Genomic DNA, 19,782 nt, shown 5'->3' with positions numbered 1-19,782 from the left:
CCACAGCCTTTAATAATCAGACCCATTCTAATCCCACTCTCCTCACTCCCCACACCCTTTCATAATCAGTCCCTGTATATTCCCAGTCTCCTCATTCACCGCTCCCTTCAATATTCAGACCCAGTCTAATCCCACTCTCCTCACGCTCCGTACTCTTTAAGGATCAGACCTTGTCTAATCCAACTCTCCTCAGTCCCCGCACTGTTGAATAATCAGACCCACTCTAATTCCACTCTCCTCTCTCCCCACACCCTTTAATAATCAGACCCAGTCTAATCCCACTCTCCTCACTGCCCACTCCCTTTAATAATCAGTCCCTATCTGTTCCCACTCTCCTCACTCCCCACACCCTTTAATAATCAGCACCTGTCTATTCCCAGTTTCCTCACTCCCCGCACCCTTCGACAATCAACCCAATCTAATCCCACTCTCCTGATACCCCGCACTCGTTAATCCCACTCTCCTGACTCCTCACACTCCCTGACTCCCCATAGCCTATAATACTCAGACCCAGTCTAATCCTACTCTCTTCACTCTCCGTACCCTTTAATAATGAGACCCAGCCTAATCCCACTGTCCTCACTCTCTGCACCCTTTAATATCCTACCCATTCTATTCCCCCTCCCAGTCTAATCCCACACTCCTCACTCCCAGCATCCTTTAATACCCTGCCCAGTCTCAGCCCACTTTCCTCACTTTCGGCATCCATTACTATCCCACTCAGTCTAACCCTACTCTCCACAAATCCTGCATCTTTTCATAATCAGATATAGTCTAATCCAACTCTCCTCACTCACCACACCCTTTGATATCCCACCTTGTCTAATCTCACTTCCTCACTCCCCGCACCCTTTAATATCCCAAGCCTTCTAATCCCACTCTCCTCACTCCCCACACCTTTAAATACTCAGGCCCTGTCTAATCCCATATTCCTCACTTCCAGCACCCTTTAATTTCCCACCCAGTCTAACCCCAATCTCCTCACTCACTGCATAACTTAATAATCAGACCCAGTCTAATCTTACTCTCCTGTTCAGTTTATAGAAAATGTACTCGATCTTAGGGATCTGTTTGGGGTGTGGTGTTATTTTTACTGGGTTTTGTGATAGTTTGTGTTTAGGATGAAATTTCCTTTCTGTTTCTGTCCACTATTATACAAATAAATATTGCGCCACTGTTCTAGCACCCCTAATATTCTTCATGTTCTGTCTATTTCAGCAATATTATAGACTCGACAGAATATTCCCAGCCTCCTGGCTTTGATGGAGCTTAGCAGGTGAGCTTGTGAAGTTATTGTGTGTTTGCATGTTGTGATTGTACAGCAATCTTTTTTTTTGATTTAAGTTTAGATATTAGGATATCAAATATCCACGAAGCTGGATATTTTCTTCATCTGATCATTGGGTTTGTTGTTCTGCTCCAAAATATGGATCCATTGGGATTGCTGACCTGATCCAGGGTTTGGATCCACTTGGACTGTTGCTCTGATCCAGGGGTTGGATCTGGGATTGTTGTTCTGGTCAAAGGTTTGGATCCATTGGGATTGTTAGAGTCATACAGTCATAGTCACAGAGGTCTACAGCACAAGAAAGGCCCTTCAGCCCATCGGGTCTGCACCAGTCAAACAAGTACCTAACTATTCTAATCCTATTTTCCAGTACTAGGCCCATAGCCTTGTATGCCATGGCATCGCAAGTGCATACCCAAATGCTTCATAAACGTTATGAGGGTATCTGCCTCTGACACCCTTTCAGGCAGTGAGTTCCAGACTCCCACCACCCTCTGGGTGAAAAAATTCTTCCTCACATCCCCTCTAAACCTTCTGCCCCTTACCTTAAATCTATGCCCCCTAGTTATTGATCCCTTCACCAAGGGGAAAAGTTCCTTCCTGTTTACCCTGTCTATGCCCCTCATAATTTTATACACCTCAATCATGTCCCTCCTCAATCTCCTCTGCTCCAGATAAAATAACCCCAGACTATCCAATCTCTCCTCATTACTAAAACTCTCCAGCCCAGTCAACACCCTGATAAATCTCCTCTGCACTCTCTCCAGTGCAATCACATCCTTCTTATAATGCAGAATCCAGAACTGCATGCAATACTCTAGCTATGGCCTAACTAGCATTTTATACAGTTCCAGCATAACCTCCCTGCTCTTATATTCTATGCCTCGGCTAATAAAGGCAAGCGTCCTATATGCCTTCTTAACCATCTTATCTACCTGTCCCGCTACCTTAAGGGACCAGTGGACATGCACACCAAGGTCCCTCTGATCCTCGGTACTTCCCAGGATCCTACCATTCATCATGTATTCCCGTGCCTTGTTTGTCCTGCCCAAGTGCATCACCTCACACTTATCAGGATTAAATTCCATTTGCCATTGATCAGCCCATCTGACCAGCCCATCTATATCCTCCTATAATCTAACGCTATCCACCTCACTACTTACCACCCCACCAATTTTCGTGTCACCCGTGAACTTACTGATCAACCCTCCTACATTCAAGTCTAAATTGTTTATATATAGCACAAATAACAAGGGATCCAACACTGATTCCTTTGGAACCCCACTGGACACAGGCATCCAGTCACAAAAACACCCTTTGACCATCACCCTCTGCTTCTTGCCACTCAACCTATTCTGGATCCTATTTGCCAAATTGCCTTTGTTCCCATGGGCTCTTACCTTCGTTATCAGTCTCCCATGTGGGACCTTAACAAAAGCATGGCTAAAATCCAAGTAGACTACGTCAAATGCATCGCCTCTCCTCTATACACCTGGTCACCTCTTCGAAAAATTCGATAAAATTTGTCCCCTTAACAAAACCATGCTGACTGTCCTTGATTAATCCTTGCCTCTCCAAGTGTAGCTCCCTCAGAATTGCTTCCAATAGTTTCCCCACCACTGAGGTTAGACTGACTGACTGTTTTTCTGGTCCAGGGTTTGAGTCCATTGGGCTAATGACTTCAGGGTGACCTGTGGGATGTTGCTGAATGATCGGAGGGATTGGGTCAATGGCACATTGCAGTAATGTGGCTGGACTACAGGTTAGATGCTTGATTTCACTGTTTTTTGCTGGGAGCTGGGCCATGCGAGTGTTTACTTCCAGCTGACAGCACATAGGACGTTGGTTGCTGATATCATCTGAAAGACATGCCTCTGATAGTGTAGCACTCCCTCAGTTACTGCACTGGAGTGATTATGATCTCAACTCTCTGAAATTGGCCTGGAACCCACAACCTGCTGACTCAGAAGTGAGTGCTACGCCTGAACCATAGCTGACACCTTTAAGAGTGATTGTTCCTTGTAGGATATTTTAAGAGCCTCATCCTTATTTTCAAATCCCTTCATGACCTCGCCTTTCCCTATCTTGGGAACCTTCTTCATTCCTTAAATGAATCTGCTCTCTACCCCACCCCCTTGCCTGTGCCAACCCCCTCCCCCGACATACAAAACAAAGGAATTTATGGTGAACTTGTATAAAAAATTACTTTGGTCTGAACTTGAGTGTTGTGTCCAATTCTGGGTGCCACACTTTAAGAAGGATGTGAAGACATTGGAGATAAGATTTACAAGAATGATTGCAGGGATGAGACACCTCATTCTGTGGCAACATTGGAGAAGCTGGGGCTGTTCTCCTTGGAGAAGAGAAGCTTGAGAAGAGAATTGTTAGAGGTGTTCAAAATCCTGAAGGGTCTCAGCAGAGATAGAGAGAAAGTGCTTCCATTGGTGGAAAGGTGGATAACCAGAGGAGATGGATGTTAGCTGTGTTCAGTGGGGAGAACCCTCGCCTCTGAGTCACAGGGTTCTAGGTTCAAGTCCCACTCCAGGGCTTCAGTACAAAAGTCAAGGCTGACAATCCAGTGCAGTATGGGGATAGTGCTGCACTGTTCGAGGTGCTGTCTTTTGGATAAGATGTTAAACCAAGGCCCCAGCTGCCTTCTCAGGTGGTTGCAAAAGATCCAATGGCACTATTTCAAACAAAAACAGCAGAATTATTCCTGCTGTTCAGGCCAATATTTATCCCTCAATCAACATCACAGAGCAGGTGATCAAGTCATTATCACATTGCTGTTTGTGGGATCTTGTGTGCAAATTTCCTGTCCATTTCCCACAACAGCGACATTTCAAATACAATATTTTGTATTTGAAATTTTGGTACAATATTTTGAGACATCCCAGTGGGCATCAGCGGCATGATATAATTGCAAGCCTGTCCTTCCTTCCTCCCTTCAACCCACCCACAAAGGTGACATGTGGATAATCTTTTTATGAAGTGTGTGGCTAGCAACAGGAATGCACCCTTGGGAATTTGTTGGAGGCTGATGCATTTGAAACTTTCCAAAGGGAATTGCTTAATTTTCTAAAGTGTAAGGATTAACGAGCTGATTCTCTTCTCCCTCGGGAAAAAGGAGGCTGAGGGGTGACCTAATAGAGGTCTTTAGAATGATGAAAGATTTTGATTGAGTGGATACAGAGAGACTGTTTCCTCTTGTGGGGAAGAGCAGAGCTAGGGGCTGCTAGTATAAGATGGTCACCAAGAAATCCAATGGGGAATTCAGTGAGTGGGGAGAATGTGAAACTTGCTATCACACAGAATGGTTGAAGCAAATCATATAGTTACATTTAAGGGGAAACTAGACAAGTCTATGAGGGAGAAGGGAATGCAGGGTTACTATGACTGATTTAGGTAAGGAAAGATGGGAGGAGGTTCGAGAGGAGCATAAACACCAGCATGCACCTGTGAAGCATCTGGGACCATTTTCTCATTTTTAAGGTGCTGTAGAAATGCAAGATGTTGCTGCTTTCTATTGCACTCAGAGAAAATGTGTGTGGAAGGTCAGTGAAGGTGCAGATTAAATAAAACTCAATGGTTGGATGGACAGAAGAACATGTTATCCTGCATTTTAATGTCTGAATGGATGGTGTTTGGTAAATACGTTGTGTGTGTGCAGAGAAAGAGACAAACATGGTATATTAACATACTGGCCTCCCGACGCAAGCGATTAATTGCTCACTTTGAGGATCTTGAGCAGTGCTATTTCTCGACCAGGTTATCCCATGTCAGGTAAAGACATCTTCCTCCCTTTGACAATGAAGGCTTCACTTAACTGTGTATCATAACCTTGCATTTCTGTTTGAATGCTGCACCCTGTTTTCCTCACTTACTTGCATGCCACACAAGTGTCAGGCAATGACCATCTCCAACAAGAGAGAATCCAACCATCGCCCCTTGATGTTCAATGGCATCACCATCACTGAATCCCCCACTTTCAACATCCTGGGGGTTACCATTGATCAGAAACTAAACTGGACTAGCCACATAAATACTGTGGCTACAAGAGCAGGTCAGAGGCTGGGAATCGTGTGATGAGTAACTCACCTCCTGACTGTCCAAAGCCTGTTCACCATCTACAAGGCACAAGTCAGGAGTGTGATGGAATACCCTCCACTTACCTAGATGACTGCAGCTCCCACAACACTGTAAAAGCTCGACAATGTCCAGGACAAAGCAACTCGCTTGATTGCATCACATCCACAAACATTCACTCCCTCCACCACAGTGGCAGCAGTGTGTACCATCTACAAGATGCACTGCAGGAATTCACCAAGGCTCCATCGACAGCACCTTCCAAACCCACGACCACTACCATCCAGAAGGACAAGGGCAGCAGACACCACCATCTAGAAGTTCCCCTCCAAGTCACTCACCATCCTGACTTGGAAATATATCGGTCGTTCTTTCACTGTCGCTGGGTCAAAATCCTGGAACTGCCTCCCTAACAGCACTGTACAGTACCTACACCACATGGACTGCAGCAGTTCAAGAAGGCAGCTCACCACCACCTTCTCAAGGGCAACTAGGGTTGGGCAATAAATGTTGATGCCCACATCCCATGAATGAATTTAAAAAACTTGGCTTAATACTGCAAGGTTGCTGGCAGGGGAAGTGACCTTTTTTCTCAAGTGACTGGAAAATGTCAGTTGAATGAGAGGCTTGGTTGGTAAAGCAGGTTTCTGATCTCCTGTCATCTCATTGAAGTCACTTGTATTTGTTCTGTTACATGGATCTTCCTGGAGCTGCTGTTTCAGTTGTGTTGTGCAATGGTTAGCTGCTTGTTTGTGGCAGCTGGTTTCTCTCGTTCTCCTGCACAACGGGGACCAGGCTGCTGACTGCCTTCTCCCTCTGCAGTGTTGGATCGGTTGACTGTGTACAACAATGTCACACCATGTAAGGCACAGAATTTGGACTGACTCGTTTCATTCCTCATTGCAGATGAAACAAGATCAGTAGGTCAGCTGGGAGAATTTCAGGAGTACCTTTCAAAGTTTACAGGATACAGCTCTGTGAGGCCCCACCCTCTCCTACGCCAACAACTTGTACAACAACACAAGCATTGTATCCAGGTGAGTTGGTGCAATGGGGGAAGAGATTGTTTCTAGGTGGGATCTCTCTCCCTGTGGGGATTCCAGTACCTGAATCCTGACAGTCATGGTACCTGAAGTTAGCATTTTCAGTGCCGACACATGGCAGGATAGAGTCACTGCCTGACTGCTATTCTTTACAGATCCCGCCAGATTCTTGCTGAAGGTTATTGATCCTGTTCACGGTTGAGCATACCATCCTCCCTCCACTTTCAGCTAGCTGAGTGGGGCTGCACTTAGTTTGTTCCTTCTCACCTATCCAGTCAAAGCCAGAGAATCACCTGCAGTGCCTTCTCTTCTCTTCCTGTTGCCACACTATTCCCTCTGGTGTCCCCCAAGGATCTATCCTTGGCCCTCTCCTATTTCTCATCTAGATCCTGCCCTGGGCCATATCATCAGAAAGCACAGTGTTTGTTTCCAAGTGTACACTAAGGACACTGAGCTCCATCTCAACACCTCCTCGCTCCATTTCATCACCAACTCTAAATTACCAGACTGCTTCTCTGACATTCCAGCACTGGATGAGCAGAAATTTCTAACTATAAATTGGGATAAATCCATTGTTTTTGGTCCCTTCCATCAGCTCTGTTCCCTAGCCAGTGATTCAATTCCACCCCCTGACAAGTCTCAGAGGTAGAAGCAGGCTGATCTCAAACTTGACCCGAGATGTCCATGCCATCACTAAGATCGCCTGTTTTCAACTCCATAACATGGCCGCACTCTGCCCCGACTCAGATCAGTTCCTGCTGAAACCATTCATTCATGCTTTTGTTACCACTCAACTTGACAATTTCAATGTACTCCTAGCCAGCTTCCCACCCTCTGTAAACTTGACGTCATTGAAATTCTACTGCCCTTCTCTTGACTCACACCCATTCCCGTTCCCCCATCACCTGTACTCTCCGATCTATATTGGCTCCCAGTTGAGCATCACCTCAATTTCAAAATTTTCATCCCTATTTTCATATCTTTCCATGGCCCCGCCCCTCCCTATCTCTTCTCCAGCCCCATAATCCACTGTGCTTCTCCTATTTGGACATTTTATTGTTCATGAGATGTGGGCATCGCTGGCAAGGCCAGCATTTGTTTCCCATCCCTGATTACCCTTGAACTGAGTAACTTGCTAGGCCATTTCAGAGGGAAGTTAAGAGTCAACCACATTGTTGTGGGTCTGGATGGCAGATTTCCTTCCCTAAAGGACATTAGTTTTTACAACAATTGATGATAATTTCATCGTCACCGTTAATGTTGTGATTGTTTGAGATTTGCCATGCTTGTGTTTCTCCTGATGAAGAGATTCAGTAACTTGTCTCTCTTTTCTTCAATGTACCAGTAATTACTTTCAGAACTTCACTCTCATTCAACCCTTTCTTCCCTACAATTAGTTTTATTCTTTGTGTTTTTAACTGTGAAGACAGACGCTAAATGTTTATTTCATGTCGCTGCCATTTCCTCATTCCCCATGATGATTTCTCCTCTTTCTGCCTCTTGGAGCCATATTTACTTGTCTTTATCTCTTCCTCCTCATACACTTCATGCACCACTTCAAATCTATCTTTATATTTCTTGCTAGTTTACTCCATTCAATTTTCTCCCTCTTTCTCAATTGCTTGGTCATCCTTCACTGCTCTTTAAAACCCTCTTCATTCTTTTTTTTGACAACACTAAGCCTTGTCTTTTAATCTGTTCCATTAACCAAGGTTGTACCATTGTTCCAGTGGAGTTTCTAATTTCTCAAGGCAATATTGATAACTTTGAATTATTTAAGCATTTACCATTGCTTATCTCCCAGCAGATCTCTTGATCTAATTTTGTCATCTACCTCAACCAACCTGTTCATTCTACTTCTGGAATTGGCTTTCATGCTTCACAACTTCATATGAAGAAATCACTCTTCCCCAGAGGCCCCGTTATTGTGCAATTACTTTATTAACCCTGTTTCATTACAAAACATGTTGATTCTTTGACCTAAAGTTTCTTGTCTTGAATGCATTCCTCCCCCTCCTCACCAAGCTTCTTCTGTGAAGATTGAAGTCTGCATGATGATTGCATCGCTAGCTATGTGCTGCTTGAATTTTCTGATTTACACCTTGTCCAGCTCTATTCTGAGTTCTAGGGAGCCTGAAACTCCTCCTACCAATGTTTTCTGCCCCTTGTTGCTTCCTAATTCCACCTATGCTGATTCGACATTCTGATTTTCTGGGTTGCCTTCCATTTACGGTCTGATGTATCTCAGGTCAGCCATGATCTTATTAAATGGTGGTGCCAATTCGCTGTCCGATAACCCTCTATGACTCTTATTTCTTATGTCCTTTGTTTACATCCACATAAGTTGTTGGCCATGAGCAAAGGCTGCAGATCCTCAGTCATCTGTTGTCCACTTATCTGCTTGATTTGCAGTCACATCCTCCTGTCCCTGACCACCAACCAAATCTAAACCACTACCTAGCCTAAGGGGTGTGACTGCCTCCTGGGTCAAAATGTTCAGGTAACTCTCCCTCAGTGTTGCTTTGCACTGTCTGTACATTTGACTCCAGCTCAAATTAAACTCCGAGCCAAAGTTCCCTTGAGTTGCTGCCACTTTCTGCAGACGTGGTTTTCTGGGATTATGCTGTTTTCTCTAAATAATCGACTTTTTTATATTTAGTTAAATTTTTATGTAATTACTTCACTTGGTTTAAGTTAACTAGCCAAAATTATTTAATCAAGTATTAGCTATCTAGGTTCCGAGTTTTGAATCTTCACTGTCTCAAGCTTATACAAACCACTGCAAGTGTTAAAAACATCTCCTTTTGCCTCTTTGACAATTTCCCTCACTCAGCCAAATTCTCAACTTTATCACGAACTTTGTTCACGTTGTGATCTGTGGTTATGCTCGATGTCTCAGTTCTGTAACCACTGCTGCAGTGTATTGAACATCATTCAGTTCTTTTCCGGCACCTAAACTGTAGCAGTTAGTAGGCCTCACAAATCTTTCAGTGAAATAATTCTTAGTGGATAAGGCTTGTGACTTATGGGAGATTTTTTATCGGTTTTCCTCCCCATTCACTATTTCATCGCAAAGATCTCAGAGCAGTATTGCTTGTTGAGAGTTCAGTTTGAATCAGCTGTTGTGTATTTTCACTACAGGAACACAGAAAATGATGTTGGAGTGTGGATTTTAATTTAATGGATCCCAAACTGCTTGCTTCAGGTTCTGACTCAAGCTAATGAAAACTCTAAACTATACTCACTTCTGCATTTCGCAAAGCTTCACTTGAAGCTGCTATTGAAGTTTGCTCCATCAAAGGTTTGATCCACGAAAGCTTACGATTCAGTTACTGGAACATGAAGCCTGCCAAGTGCAAATCAGGAAGTGCGCTGGCAGCTCGCTGCCTGGCATCGATTAAAGAGGAAGAAACCTGCACAATATAAAGGCAAAGACAGGTCGTTCATGCTTCAGGAAAACCTTTGGCCGAGTTTCATGTGAAAGTCTCTGATTACACTCAATTAAAAGCCACAGAAATGGAGATGACTGAATAAGCTGCTATAAAAAAAACAGAAAAACATGACTTGTCATTGGTATAATGTCATTGTTCTGCTGGGAGATTGAGATGTGCAAAGCCAGTATTTGGTATGTTCTGTTTGTCACACTAACAGGATATTTTGGCAGCTTCCCTCGTGAGATTCTGAGCTTAGAAACCACACCTAGTGCATGATTCTCAGGTAGAACACTAACTGTGATCCAGTTGGATTCAGTACCTCCCTGGGCAAAGAATGGTTGGGAGTGGGGGTGGTCGGGGAAGCCAATTGGCCTGGGTCACTACTCCTGATCACCTAATGTGTCCCTGCTGGAAAGGATGCATCAGGCTCCAGTGTGCGGAACCCAAAGTCGATAGGAATCAGCTTCATGAGCACGTTTCTGACTTGGCAGATCCCTTGAGAATTCCACACAGAAATCCTCTGGTAAGGAAGAACAATGTCCAAACTTGTTTAAAGATATCCGGATACCCTCAGAGCCTCAAACACTGACAAACAGAATGGAAACAGAATTAAAAAGATGAAATTTCCAAACTTGTGATCGAGGTGTACAAGATTATGAGGGGCATGGACAGGGTGGATAGGGAGCAGCTGTTCCCCTTATTTGAAGGGTCAGTCACGAGGGGACATAAGTTCAAGGTGAGGGGCAGGAGGTTTAGGGGGAATGTGAGGAAAACCTTTTTTACCCAGAGGGTGGCGACGGTCTGGAATGCACTGCCTGGGAGGGTGGTGGAGGCGGGTTGCCTCACATCCTTTAAAAACTACATGGATGAGCACTTGGCACGTCATAACAATCAAGGCTATGGGCCAAGTGCTGGTAAATGGGATTAGGTAAGTAGGTCAGGTGTTTCTCACGCGTCGGTGCAGACTCGATGGGGCGAATGGCCTCTTCTGCACTGTGATTGTGGGAAAGTAAAAGTGAATCCACTCTATCACTTAAGCTTCTCTGATCCGCCGAGCCTGCCTCTCATAAACCCCCCACCCCTGAGCCCAGCTCTCTGACACCCCCCGAGGCCGGCTCTGGCTCTCTCACCACCCCCCCCCCCACCCCCCACCACACAAGCCCGGCTCCGGCTCTCCCACCACCCCCCAAGCCCAGCTCCGGCTCTCTCACCATCACCCCCCATCCCGAGCCCAGCTCTGGATCTCTCACCACCCCCACCGAGCCCAGCTCCAGCTCTCTCACCACCCCACCCCCCCCACCGAGCCCGGCTCCGGCTCCAGCTCTCTCACCACCGCCCCCCCGAGCCCGGCTCCAGCTCTCTCACCACTGCCCCCCCGAGCCCGGCTCCGGCTCTCTCACCACCACCCCCCCCGAGCCCGGCTCTGACCAAACCGCCCTCCCCCCCCCTCCCCCCTTCCCCCTTCCCCCCTCCCCAGCCCAGCTCTGACCCCCCGAGCCCAGCTCTGTCACCAGATGGAGCTGACTTGCTGAGCCAGCATTTATTGCCCATCCCCAGTTGCCCTTGAGAAGGTGGTGGTGAGCTGCCTTCTTGATCCACTGCAGTCCATGTGGTGCAGGTATACCCACAGTGCTGTTAGGGAGGGAGTTCCAGGAATTTGACCCAGTGACAGTGAAGGAATGGCGATATATTTCCAAGTCAGGGTGGTGAGTGGCTTAGAGGGGAACTTCCAGGTGGTGGTGTACCAATCTATCTCCTGCCCTTGTCCTTCTAGATGGTAGTGGTCATGGGTTTGGAAAGTACTGTTGAAGAGCCTAGGTGAGTTGCTGCAGTGCATCTTGAAGATGGTACAGTTAGCTTCCTACCTTCCTCGGGCTGTGCAGTCTAATCATAATCTCGACTGCTCTGAGCTCTCTGGACAGCAAGCTGGTCAGCCCTGAGTACGGTAATGCCACTCACAACGTTGAATATTGCAACTATGCTCTTTCCGGCTATAGATTGTCCCTGGTTTGTGTTTCCATAATCCAACCTCTGACCCAGAGGCCACTTTGTGAGGTGTCTAGTGTCCTGGGGGCTCACTGCTTGCTGTGTACTGGACCAAATGCAGCCTTTCACACAAGACGACCGTCCCTGGCCAAACCTGCAAATCACGTTAACGGGCTGTAACTTCCCAGCTCCAGGGCAGTGTAACTGGGAGGTACCCTCAAGATGCACTGGGAAGCCCACCCCAAGCTCCCCCCCCCCCCCCCGCACCCCTAGTGGTCCCTCCTCATATGACAATTCTGACAGCCCAGTCTGGTGAACCTTCGCTGCACTCCCCCTATGGCAAGTGTATCCTTTCTTAGGTAAGGAGACCAAAACTGCACACAATACTCCAGGTGTGGTCTCACCAAGGGCCTGTACAGCTGCAGTAAGACATCCTTGTTCCTGTACTCAAGTCCTCTCACGATAAACACCAACATACCTTTTGCCTTCTTAACTGCTTAACATCCTCAAGAAACTCTAGTAGGTTTGTCAAACACTATTTCCCTTTCATAAATCCATGTTGATGTTTGTCTAATCCCATCGATGTTTTCCAAGCATCCTTTTATCACTCCCAAACCTTCGAACACCTTTGCTAACATCTTCGCTCAATCTGCAAACACGACCCAAGCCTTCCCATTGCCATTTCCACACCCTATCCTGCTCTCGTGCCGACATGTCCGCCCTTGGCCTGTGATTGGCTACTCATAGAGTGGGATGAGCTGTGATTGGCTGCTTGTGTAAGGGACAGGGGGTGATTGGCAGCGTCGCTGGGTGGAGTGGGTGCTGATTGGCCGACTGAGGTGGCGCAAGAGGCTGTGTTAGTGGTTCACGGAGCGAGCTGTGCTGTGATTGGTCGCTAGGGGACAGAGAGAGAGAGAGAGAGGGGTACTGAGTGAATGGCCACACGGACACCTTTGACCTCTGACGGTTACAGCGCTCCTCTGGTCGGCATGGAAATAAATCCCGGAAACAGACGGTGCAGTGCGGGCTTCACAGCAGGAAGTACAGGAACATGGCGCATTACCGGGTAAAGTGCAGAGAAGGGAGGGGGAGTGAGGGGAGGGGGTTGCGTGAACGGATGGGGAGGGTGCGTGGCATGGCGTGGGGTGGGGTACGTGGGGGGAGGGGACGTGGGAGGGGTAGTGGGGGGACGTGGGAGGGGTGGGGGTAGTGTGGGGAGGGGAGAGGGGGTAGTGGGGAGAGGGGGGAGAGGGGGTAGTGGGGAGAGGGGGGAGAGGGGAGAGGGGGGGGGAGAGGAGAGAGGGGAGGGAGGGGGGAGGGGGGAGGGGGGGGGGAGTGAGGTTGGGGGGGAGGGGGGGGGGGAGTGAGGTTGGGGGGGGGGGGGGGAGTGAGGTTGGGGGGGAGGGGGGGGGGGAGTGAGGTTGGGGGGGGAGGGGGGAGGGGGGGGGGAGTGAGGTTGGGGGGGGGGAGTGAGGTTGGGGGGGGAGGGGGGGGGGAGTGAGGTTGGGGGGGAGGGGGGGGGGAGTGAGGTTGGGGGGGAGGGGGGGGGGGGAGTGAGGTTGGGGGGGAGGGGGGGGGGGGAGTGAGGTTGGGGGGGGGGAGTGAGGTTGGGGGGGAGGGGGGGGGGAGTGAGGTTGGGGGGGAGGGGGGAGGGGGAGGGGGGGAGTGAGGTTGGGGGGGAGGGGGAGGGGAGGGGGAGGGGAGAGGGGGAGGGGAGGGGGGGAGGGGGGGAGGGGGGGGGGGGGAGGGGAGGGGGGGGGGGAGGGGGGGGGGGGGAGGGGAGGGAGGGGGGGGGGAGGGGAGGGGGGGGGGGGGGGGGGGGAGGGGGAGGGGGGGGAGGGGAGGGGGGGGAGGGGGGGGGGGGGAGGGGGAGGGGGGGAGGGGGGGGGGGGGGGGGGGAGGGGGGGAGGTTGGGGGGGAGGGGGGAGGGGGGGAGTGAGGTTGGGGGGGAGGGGGAGGGGGGGAGGGGGGGGGGAGTGAGGTTGGGGGGGAGGGGGGAGGGGGGGGGAGTGAGGTTGGGGGGGAGGGGGGAGGGGGAGGGGGGGAGGGGGGGGGAGTGAGGTTGGGGGGGAGGGGGGAGGGGGAGGGGGGGAGGGGGGGGGAGTGAGGTTGGGGGGGAGGGGGGAGGGGGGGAGGGGGGAGGGGGAGGGGGGGAGGTTGGAGGGGAGGGGGGAGAGGGGAGGGGGGGGAGGGGAGGGGGGGAGAGGGGAGGAGGGGAGGGGAGGGGGGAGTAAGGTTGGGGGGGGAGGGGGGAGGGGGGGAGGGGAGTAAGGTTGGGGGGGAGAGGGGAGGAGGGGAGCGGAGGGGGGGAGAGGGGAGGGGAGGGGGGGAGAGGGGAGGGGAGGGGGGGAGAGGGGAGGGGGGGAGTAAGGTTGGGGGGGGAGGGGGGAGGGGAGTAAGGTTGGGGGGGAGAGGGGAGGAGGGGAGGGGAGGGGGGAGAGGGGAGTAAGGTTGGGGGGGGGAGGGGGGAGTAAGGTTGGGGGGGGAGGGGGGAGGAGGGGGGAGGGGGGGAGGAGGGGAGGGGGGAGTAGGGTTGGGGGAGGGGGGAGGGGAGGGGGGAGTAGGGTTGGGGAGGGGAGGGGGGAGTAAGGTTGGGGGAGGGGAGGGGGGAGTAAGGTTGGGGGAGGGGAGGGGAGGGGGGGAGTAAGGTTGGGGGAGGGGAGGGGAGGGGGGAGTAAGGTTGGGGGAGGGGAGGGGAGGGGGGAGTAAGGTTGGGGGAGGGGAGGGGAGGGGGGAGTAAGGTTGGGGGAGGGAGGGGAGGGGGGAGTAAGGTTGGGGGAGGGGAGGGGGAGTAAGGTTGGGGGAGGGGAGGGGAGGGGGGAGTAAGGTTGGGGGAGGGGAGGGGGGAGTGAGGTTGGGGGGGAGGGGGGGAGGGGGGTGGAGTGAGGTTGGGGGGGAGGGGAGGGGGGAGTGAGGTTGGGGGGGAGGGGGGGAGGGGGGTGGAGTGAGGTTGGGGGGGAGGGGAGGGGGAGGGCGGAGTGGAGGGGAGGGGGAGGGCGGAGTGAGGTTGGGGGGGAGGGGAGAGGGGAGGGGGGAGAGGGGAGGAGGGGAGAGGGGAGGGGAGGAGGGGAGGGGGGAGAGGGGAGAGGGGAGGGGAGGGGGGGGGAGGGGGGAGAGGGGAGGGGAGGAGGGGGGAGAGGGGAGGAGGGGGGGGGAGGGGGGAGAGGGGAGGGGGGGAGAGGGGAGGGGGGAGAGGGGAGGAGGGGAGGGGAGGGGGGGAGAGGGGAGGAGGGGAGGGGAGGGGAGGGGGGAGTAAGGTTGGGGGGGGAGGGGGGAGGGGGGAGTAAGGTTGGGGGGGGAGGGGGGAGGGGGGGAGGGGAGTAAGGTTGGGGGGGAGAGGGGAGGAGGGGAGGGGAGGGGGGAGAGGGGAGGAGGGGAGGGGGGAGAGGGGAGGAGGGGAGGGGAGGGGAGGGGGGAGAGGGGAGGAGGGGAGGGGAGGGGGGAGTAAGGTTGGGGGGGGGAGGGGGGAGGGGGGGAGGGGAGTAAGGTTGGGGGGGGAGGGGGGAGGAGGGGGGAGGGGGGGGAGGAGGGGAGGGGGGAGTAAGGTTGGGGGAGGGGGGAGGGGAGGGGGGAGTAAGGTTGGGGGAGGGGAGGGGGGAGTAAGGTTGGGGGGGGAGGGGGGAGGGGGGGAGGGGAGTAAGGTTGGGGGGGAGAGGGGAGGAGGGGAGGGGAGGGGGGAGAGGGGAGGAGGGGAGGGGAGGGGGGAGAGGGGAGGAGGGGAGGGGAGGGGGGAGTAAGGTTGGGGGGGGAGGGGGGAGGGGGGAGGGGAGTAAGGTTGGGGGGGGAGGGGGGAGGAGGGGGGGGGAGGAGGGGAGGGGGGAGTAAGGTTGGGGGAGGGGGGAGTAAGGTTGGGGGAGGGGAGGGGGGAGTAAGGTTGGGGGAGGGGAGGGGGGAGTAAGGTTGGGGGAGGGGAGGGGAGGGGAGGGGGGAGTAAGGTTGGGGGAGGGGAGGGGAGGGGAGGGGGGAGTAAGGTTGGGGGAGGGGAGGGGGGAGTAAGGTTGGGGGAGGGGAGGGGAGGGGGGAGTAAGGTTGGGGGAGGGGAGGGGAGGGGGGAGTAAGGTTGGGGGAGGGGAGGGGGGAGTAAGGTTGGGGGAGGGGAGGGGAGGGGGGAGTAAGGTTGGGGGAGGGGAGGGGAGGGGGGAGTAAGGTTGGGGGAGGGGAGGGGGGAGTAAGGTTGGGGGAGGGGAGGGGAGGGGGGAGTGAGGTTGGGGGAGGGGAGGGGGGAGTGAGGTTGGGGGGGAGGGGGGAGGGGGGAGTGAGGTTGGGGGTGGAGGGGGGGAGGGGAGGGGAGGGGGGAGTGAGGTTGGAGGGGGGAGTGAGGTTGGGGGGGGAGGGGGGGAGGGGAGGGGGGAGTGAGGTTGGAGGGGGGAGTGAGGTTGGGGGGGGAGGGGAGGGGAGGGGGGAGTGAGGTTGGAGGGGGGAGTGAGGTTGGAGGGGGGAGTGAGGTTGGGGGAGGGGAGGGGGGAGTGAGGTTGGGGGAGAGAGGTTGGGGGAGGGGGGAGTGAGGTGGGGGGAGGGGGGAGTGAGGTGGGGGGAGGGTGAGGGGAGGGGGGAGTGAGGTTGGGGGAGGTGGGGGGGGAGGGTGTGGGGGGGTGAGGTTGGGGGAGGGGGGAGGGGGGAGGGTGTGGGGAGTGAGGTGGGGGGAGTGAGGTTGGGGGAGGGGGGGAGGGGAGGGTGGGGGGGAGGGTGGGGGGGGAGGTGGGAGGGTTGGGGGGGGAGGTGGGGGGGGGGAGGGTGGGGGGGGGAGGGGAGTGAGGTTGGGGGCGGGGGGAGGAGGTGGGGGAGGGGGGAGTGAGGTTGGGGGAGGGAAGGGGGAGGAGGTGGGAGGGTTGGGGGTGGGGGAAGAGGGTTGGGGGTGGGGGGGGGGGGGTGGTGTGTGGGGGGAAGGGTGGGGGGGGAGGGGGGTGGGGGGAGGGTTGGGGGTGGGGGGAAGGGAGGGTTGGGGGTGGGGGGAAGGGTTGGGGGTGGGGGGAAGGGTTGGGGGGGAGGGTTGGGGGTGGGGGGGAGGGGGGTTTGGGGGAAGGGTGGGGTGGGAGGGGGGTTTGGGGGGGTGGTGGGGTGCTGGTCGATGGGTGTGGGGGGGAGGGGTGGGAGGGGGAGGTGGGGTGCTGGTCGATGGGTGGGGTGGTGTGAGGGAGGGTGGGGGGTGGAGTGAGGGGGGGGTGGAGTGGTGGGGGGAGTGAGGGGTGGTGGGTGGGGGGAGGGGGAGGCGGGGTGGGGGCTGTGTGGCGGTTGTGGGGGAGGGTGCGTGGGGGGTTGGGGGTGGGTGTGTGTGGTAGGGGAGGGTGCTGGTGGTTGGATGGGGGGGGTGCGCGGGGTTGGGGGGTAGGGTGCGTGGGGGGTCTGGGGGAGGGCGCGTGGGGGAGGGCACGTGGGGGTGGAAGGTGAGGGGAGGGTGCATGGGGGTGAAGGGGGAGGACAGGGTGCGTGGGGTTGGAGGGGGAGGGGGATGGGTGGAGGAGTGGGGAGGGAAGGGAGCAGGAGAGGAGGCTGTGTGGGGGAGGGGAGGGGGTGCCTGTGAGAGGGTCCCAGCATGTGGGAGGGGAATGGGTGCGGGGGTGGCTGTGAGAGGGTCCCAGCATGTGGGAACGAGTGGAGGGTGTGGACCAATTGGGAGGTGTTTGGGGGAGTGAGGTACGAGCAGAAAGGGATGTTTAGAGGAAAGGAAATAAACAGTGGGTGATAGTGAGCGATTGGGATTGGGCAAGGATAATAGATGGGAAGCTGGGAGGGATGGAGGTGGGAGTAAGGGAGAAAGAGGGAGGATGAGTGGATGGTTTGGTGTTACTGATATGGATGTGCACATTTGTTCCATAAACACACAAACATTATATCTCTTGTTAACTTCAGGCAGGCGATTCCCGAAGAGAACAATTTCGTAGATACTTAGAAAAGGGTGGTGTGTTGGATATGCTTACAAAAGGTGAGGTGCTGTTTTCACTTGTATTGTTTTATATTCCGTTTCACCCAAAGCGATATCAAGAAAGAACTCTGTTTCTTGGATACAGAGAAATCTCTGTGACCTGATAAGATCCTGGGAATCGTAGATGGCCTCTAGACAAGCTGTTCCAGTCCGGCTACAAAACTGACGTTGAGCCAACAATGTGGAAAGTTGGACAAAAACAAAAATACCTAGAAAAACTCAGAAGGTCTGACAGCATCTGCGGAGAGGAATACAGTTGACGTTTTGAGTCCGTATGACTCTACATCAGAGCTAAGAAAATAGAGAAATGGGGTGAAATATAAGCTGGTGGAGGCAAAGAAGAGATTGCCAAAGATGTCATAGACAAAAGGACAAAGGGGTGTTGATGGTGGTGATATTAGCTAAAGGATGTGCTAACGGTAACATTAAAGGTAGAAAGCAGGAAGAGTGACAGATGGCCCTAGTGGGGATGGGGTAAGGGGAAGGGATTGAAATAGGCTAAAAGGTGGAGATAAAACAATGGATGGAAATAAATTTTAAAAATAAATAGGTGCGAAAAGAAAAATATATTTTAAAAAATTAGAAAAATGGGGTGGGGATGGAGGAGAGAGTTCATGATCTGAAATTGTTGAACTCAATATTAAGTCCAGAAGGCTGTAAAATGCCTAGTCGGAAGGTGAGGTGCTGTTCCTCCAGTTTGCGTTGAGCTTCACTGGAACATTGCACCAAGGACAGACATGTGGGCGTGAGAGCAGGGTTGTTGAAATGGCAAGCAACAGGTTTGGGTCAAGCTTGCAGACAGACTGAAGGTGTTCCGCCAAGTCTGCATTTGGTGTCTCCAATGTAGAGGAAACCGCATTGGGAGCAACGAATGCAGTAGACTAAATTGAGGCAAGTGCAAGTGAAGCGCTGCTTCACTTGAAAGGAGTGTTTGGGCCCTTGGATGGTGAGGAGGGGGGAAGTAAAGGGGCAGGTGTTACACCTTCTGCGGTTGCATGGGAATGTGCAGTGGGAGGGGGTTGAGGTGTAGGGGGTGCTGGAGGAGTGGACCAGGGTGTCCCGGAGGGAATGATCCCTGCGGAAAGATGCTTGGGGGGGCGGGGGTGGTGAAGGGAAGATGTGTTTGGTGGTGGCATCATGCTGGAGTTGGCGAAAATGGCGGAGGATGATCCTTTGAACGCGGAGGCTGCAGGGGTGATAATTGAGGACAAGGGGGACCCTATCAAGGTTCTGGGAGGGAGAGGAAGGTGTGAGGGCAGATGCGTGGCAGATGGGCCGGATGTGGTTGAGGGCCCTGTTAACCACCATGGGTGGAAAACCTCGGTTAAGGAAGAAGGAAGACATGTCAGAGGAACTGTTTTGGAAAGTGGCATCATCACAACAGATGCGACTGAGGCGAAGGAACTGAGAGAATGGGATGGAGTCCTTACAGGAAGCATGGTGTGAGGAGCTGTAGTCAAGGTAGCTGTGGGAATCGGTAGGCTTGTAATGGATATTGTTGGACAGTCTATCACCAGAAATTGAGACAGAGAGGTCCAGGAAGGGAAGGGAAGTGTCATTGATGGACCACATGAAAATGATGGAGAGGTGGAAATTGGAAGCAAAATTAATAAATTTTTCCAGGTCCAGACGAGAGCGTGATGCGGCACCGAAGCAGTCATCGAAGTATCGGAGAAAGAGTTGTGGGAGAGGGCCTGAGCAGGACTGGAACAAGGAATGTTTCACATACCCCATAAAGAATCAGGCATAACTGGGGCCCATGGGGGTACCCATAGCCGCACCTTTTATTTAGAGGAAGTGAGAGGAGTTTAAGGATAAATCGTTCAATGAGAGAATAAGTTTAGCAAGACGGAGGAGAGTTGTGGCGGATGGGGATTGTTCGGGCTTCTGTTCAAGGAAGAAGCGGAGAGCCCTCAGACCAGTGGGACATGGAGGTGTAGAGGGATTGGACATTCCATGATGAAGAGGAGGCGGTTGGGGCCAGGGAACTGGAAATTGTTGATATGATATAGGGCGTGAGAG

At 53.1% G+C, this 19,782-nt stretch overlaps 1 protein-coding gene and 1 long non-coding RNA gene across 2 annotated transcripts in view; both read left to right on the top strand.

Moving 5' to 3' along the window:
* The window catches only part of LOC121286282, a 34,510-nt gene extending 33,230 nt beyond the window's left edge, over positions 1-1,280 (top strand). The window contains exon 3 of the long non-coding RNA XR_005944910.1: positions 1,219-1,280. This is a non-coding gene — a long non-coding RNA (uncharacterized LOC121286282). The remainder of the gene's footprint in view (positions 1-1,218) is intronic.
* Positions 1,281-12,764: 11,484 nt separating this feature from the next.
* LOC121285445 (MYC binding protein) overlaps positions 12,765-19,782 on the top strand; it is a 43,854-nt gene continuing 36,836 nt past the window's right edge. Inside the window, exons 1-2 of the mRNA XM_041201867.1 lie at positions 12,765-12,903; positions 17,688-17,760. Coding sequence (XP_041057801.1) covers positions 12,889-12,903; positions 17,688-17,760 — 88 coding nt within the window. The 5' untranslated portion in view covers positions 12,765-12,888. The remainder of the gene's footprint in view (positions 12,904-17,687; positions 17,761-19,782) is intronic.

Source organism: Carcharodon carcharias, chromosome 13, assembly GCF_017639515.1.
Source record: "Carcharodon carcharias isolate sCarCar2 chromosome 13, sCarCar2.pri, whole genome shotgun sequence".
Classification (NCBI taxonomy): domain Eukaryota; kingdom Metazoa; phylum Chordata; class Chondrichthyes; order Lamniformes; family Lamnidae; genus Carcharodon; species Carcharodon carcharias.
The sequence above is the reverse complement of the archived record's forward strand: the minus strand, read 5'-3'. Positions and strand labels throughout refer to the sequence as shown.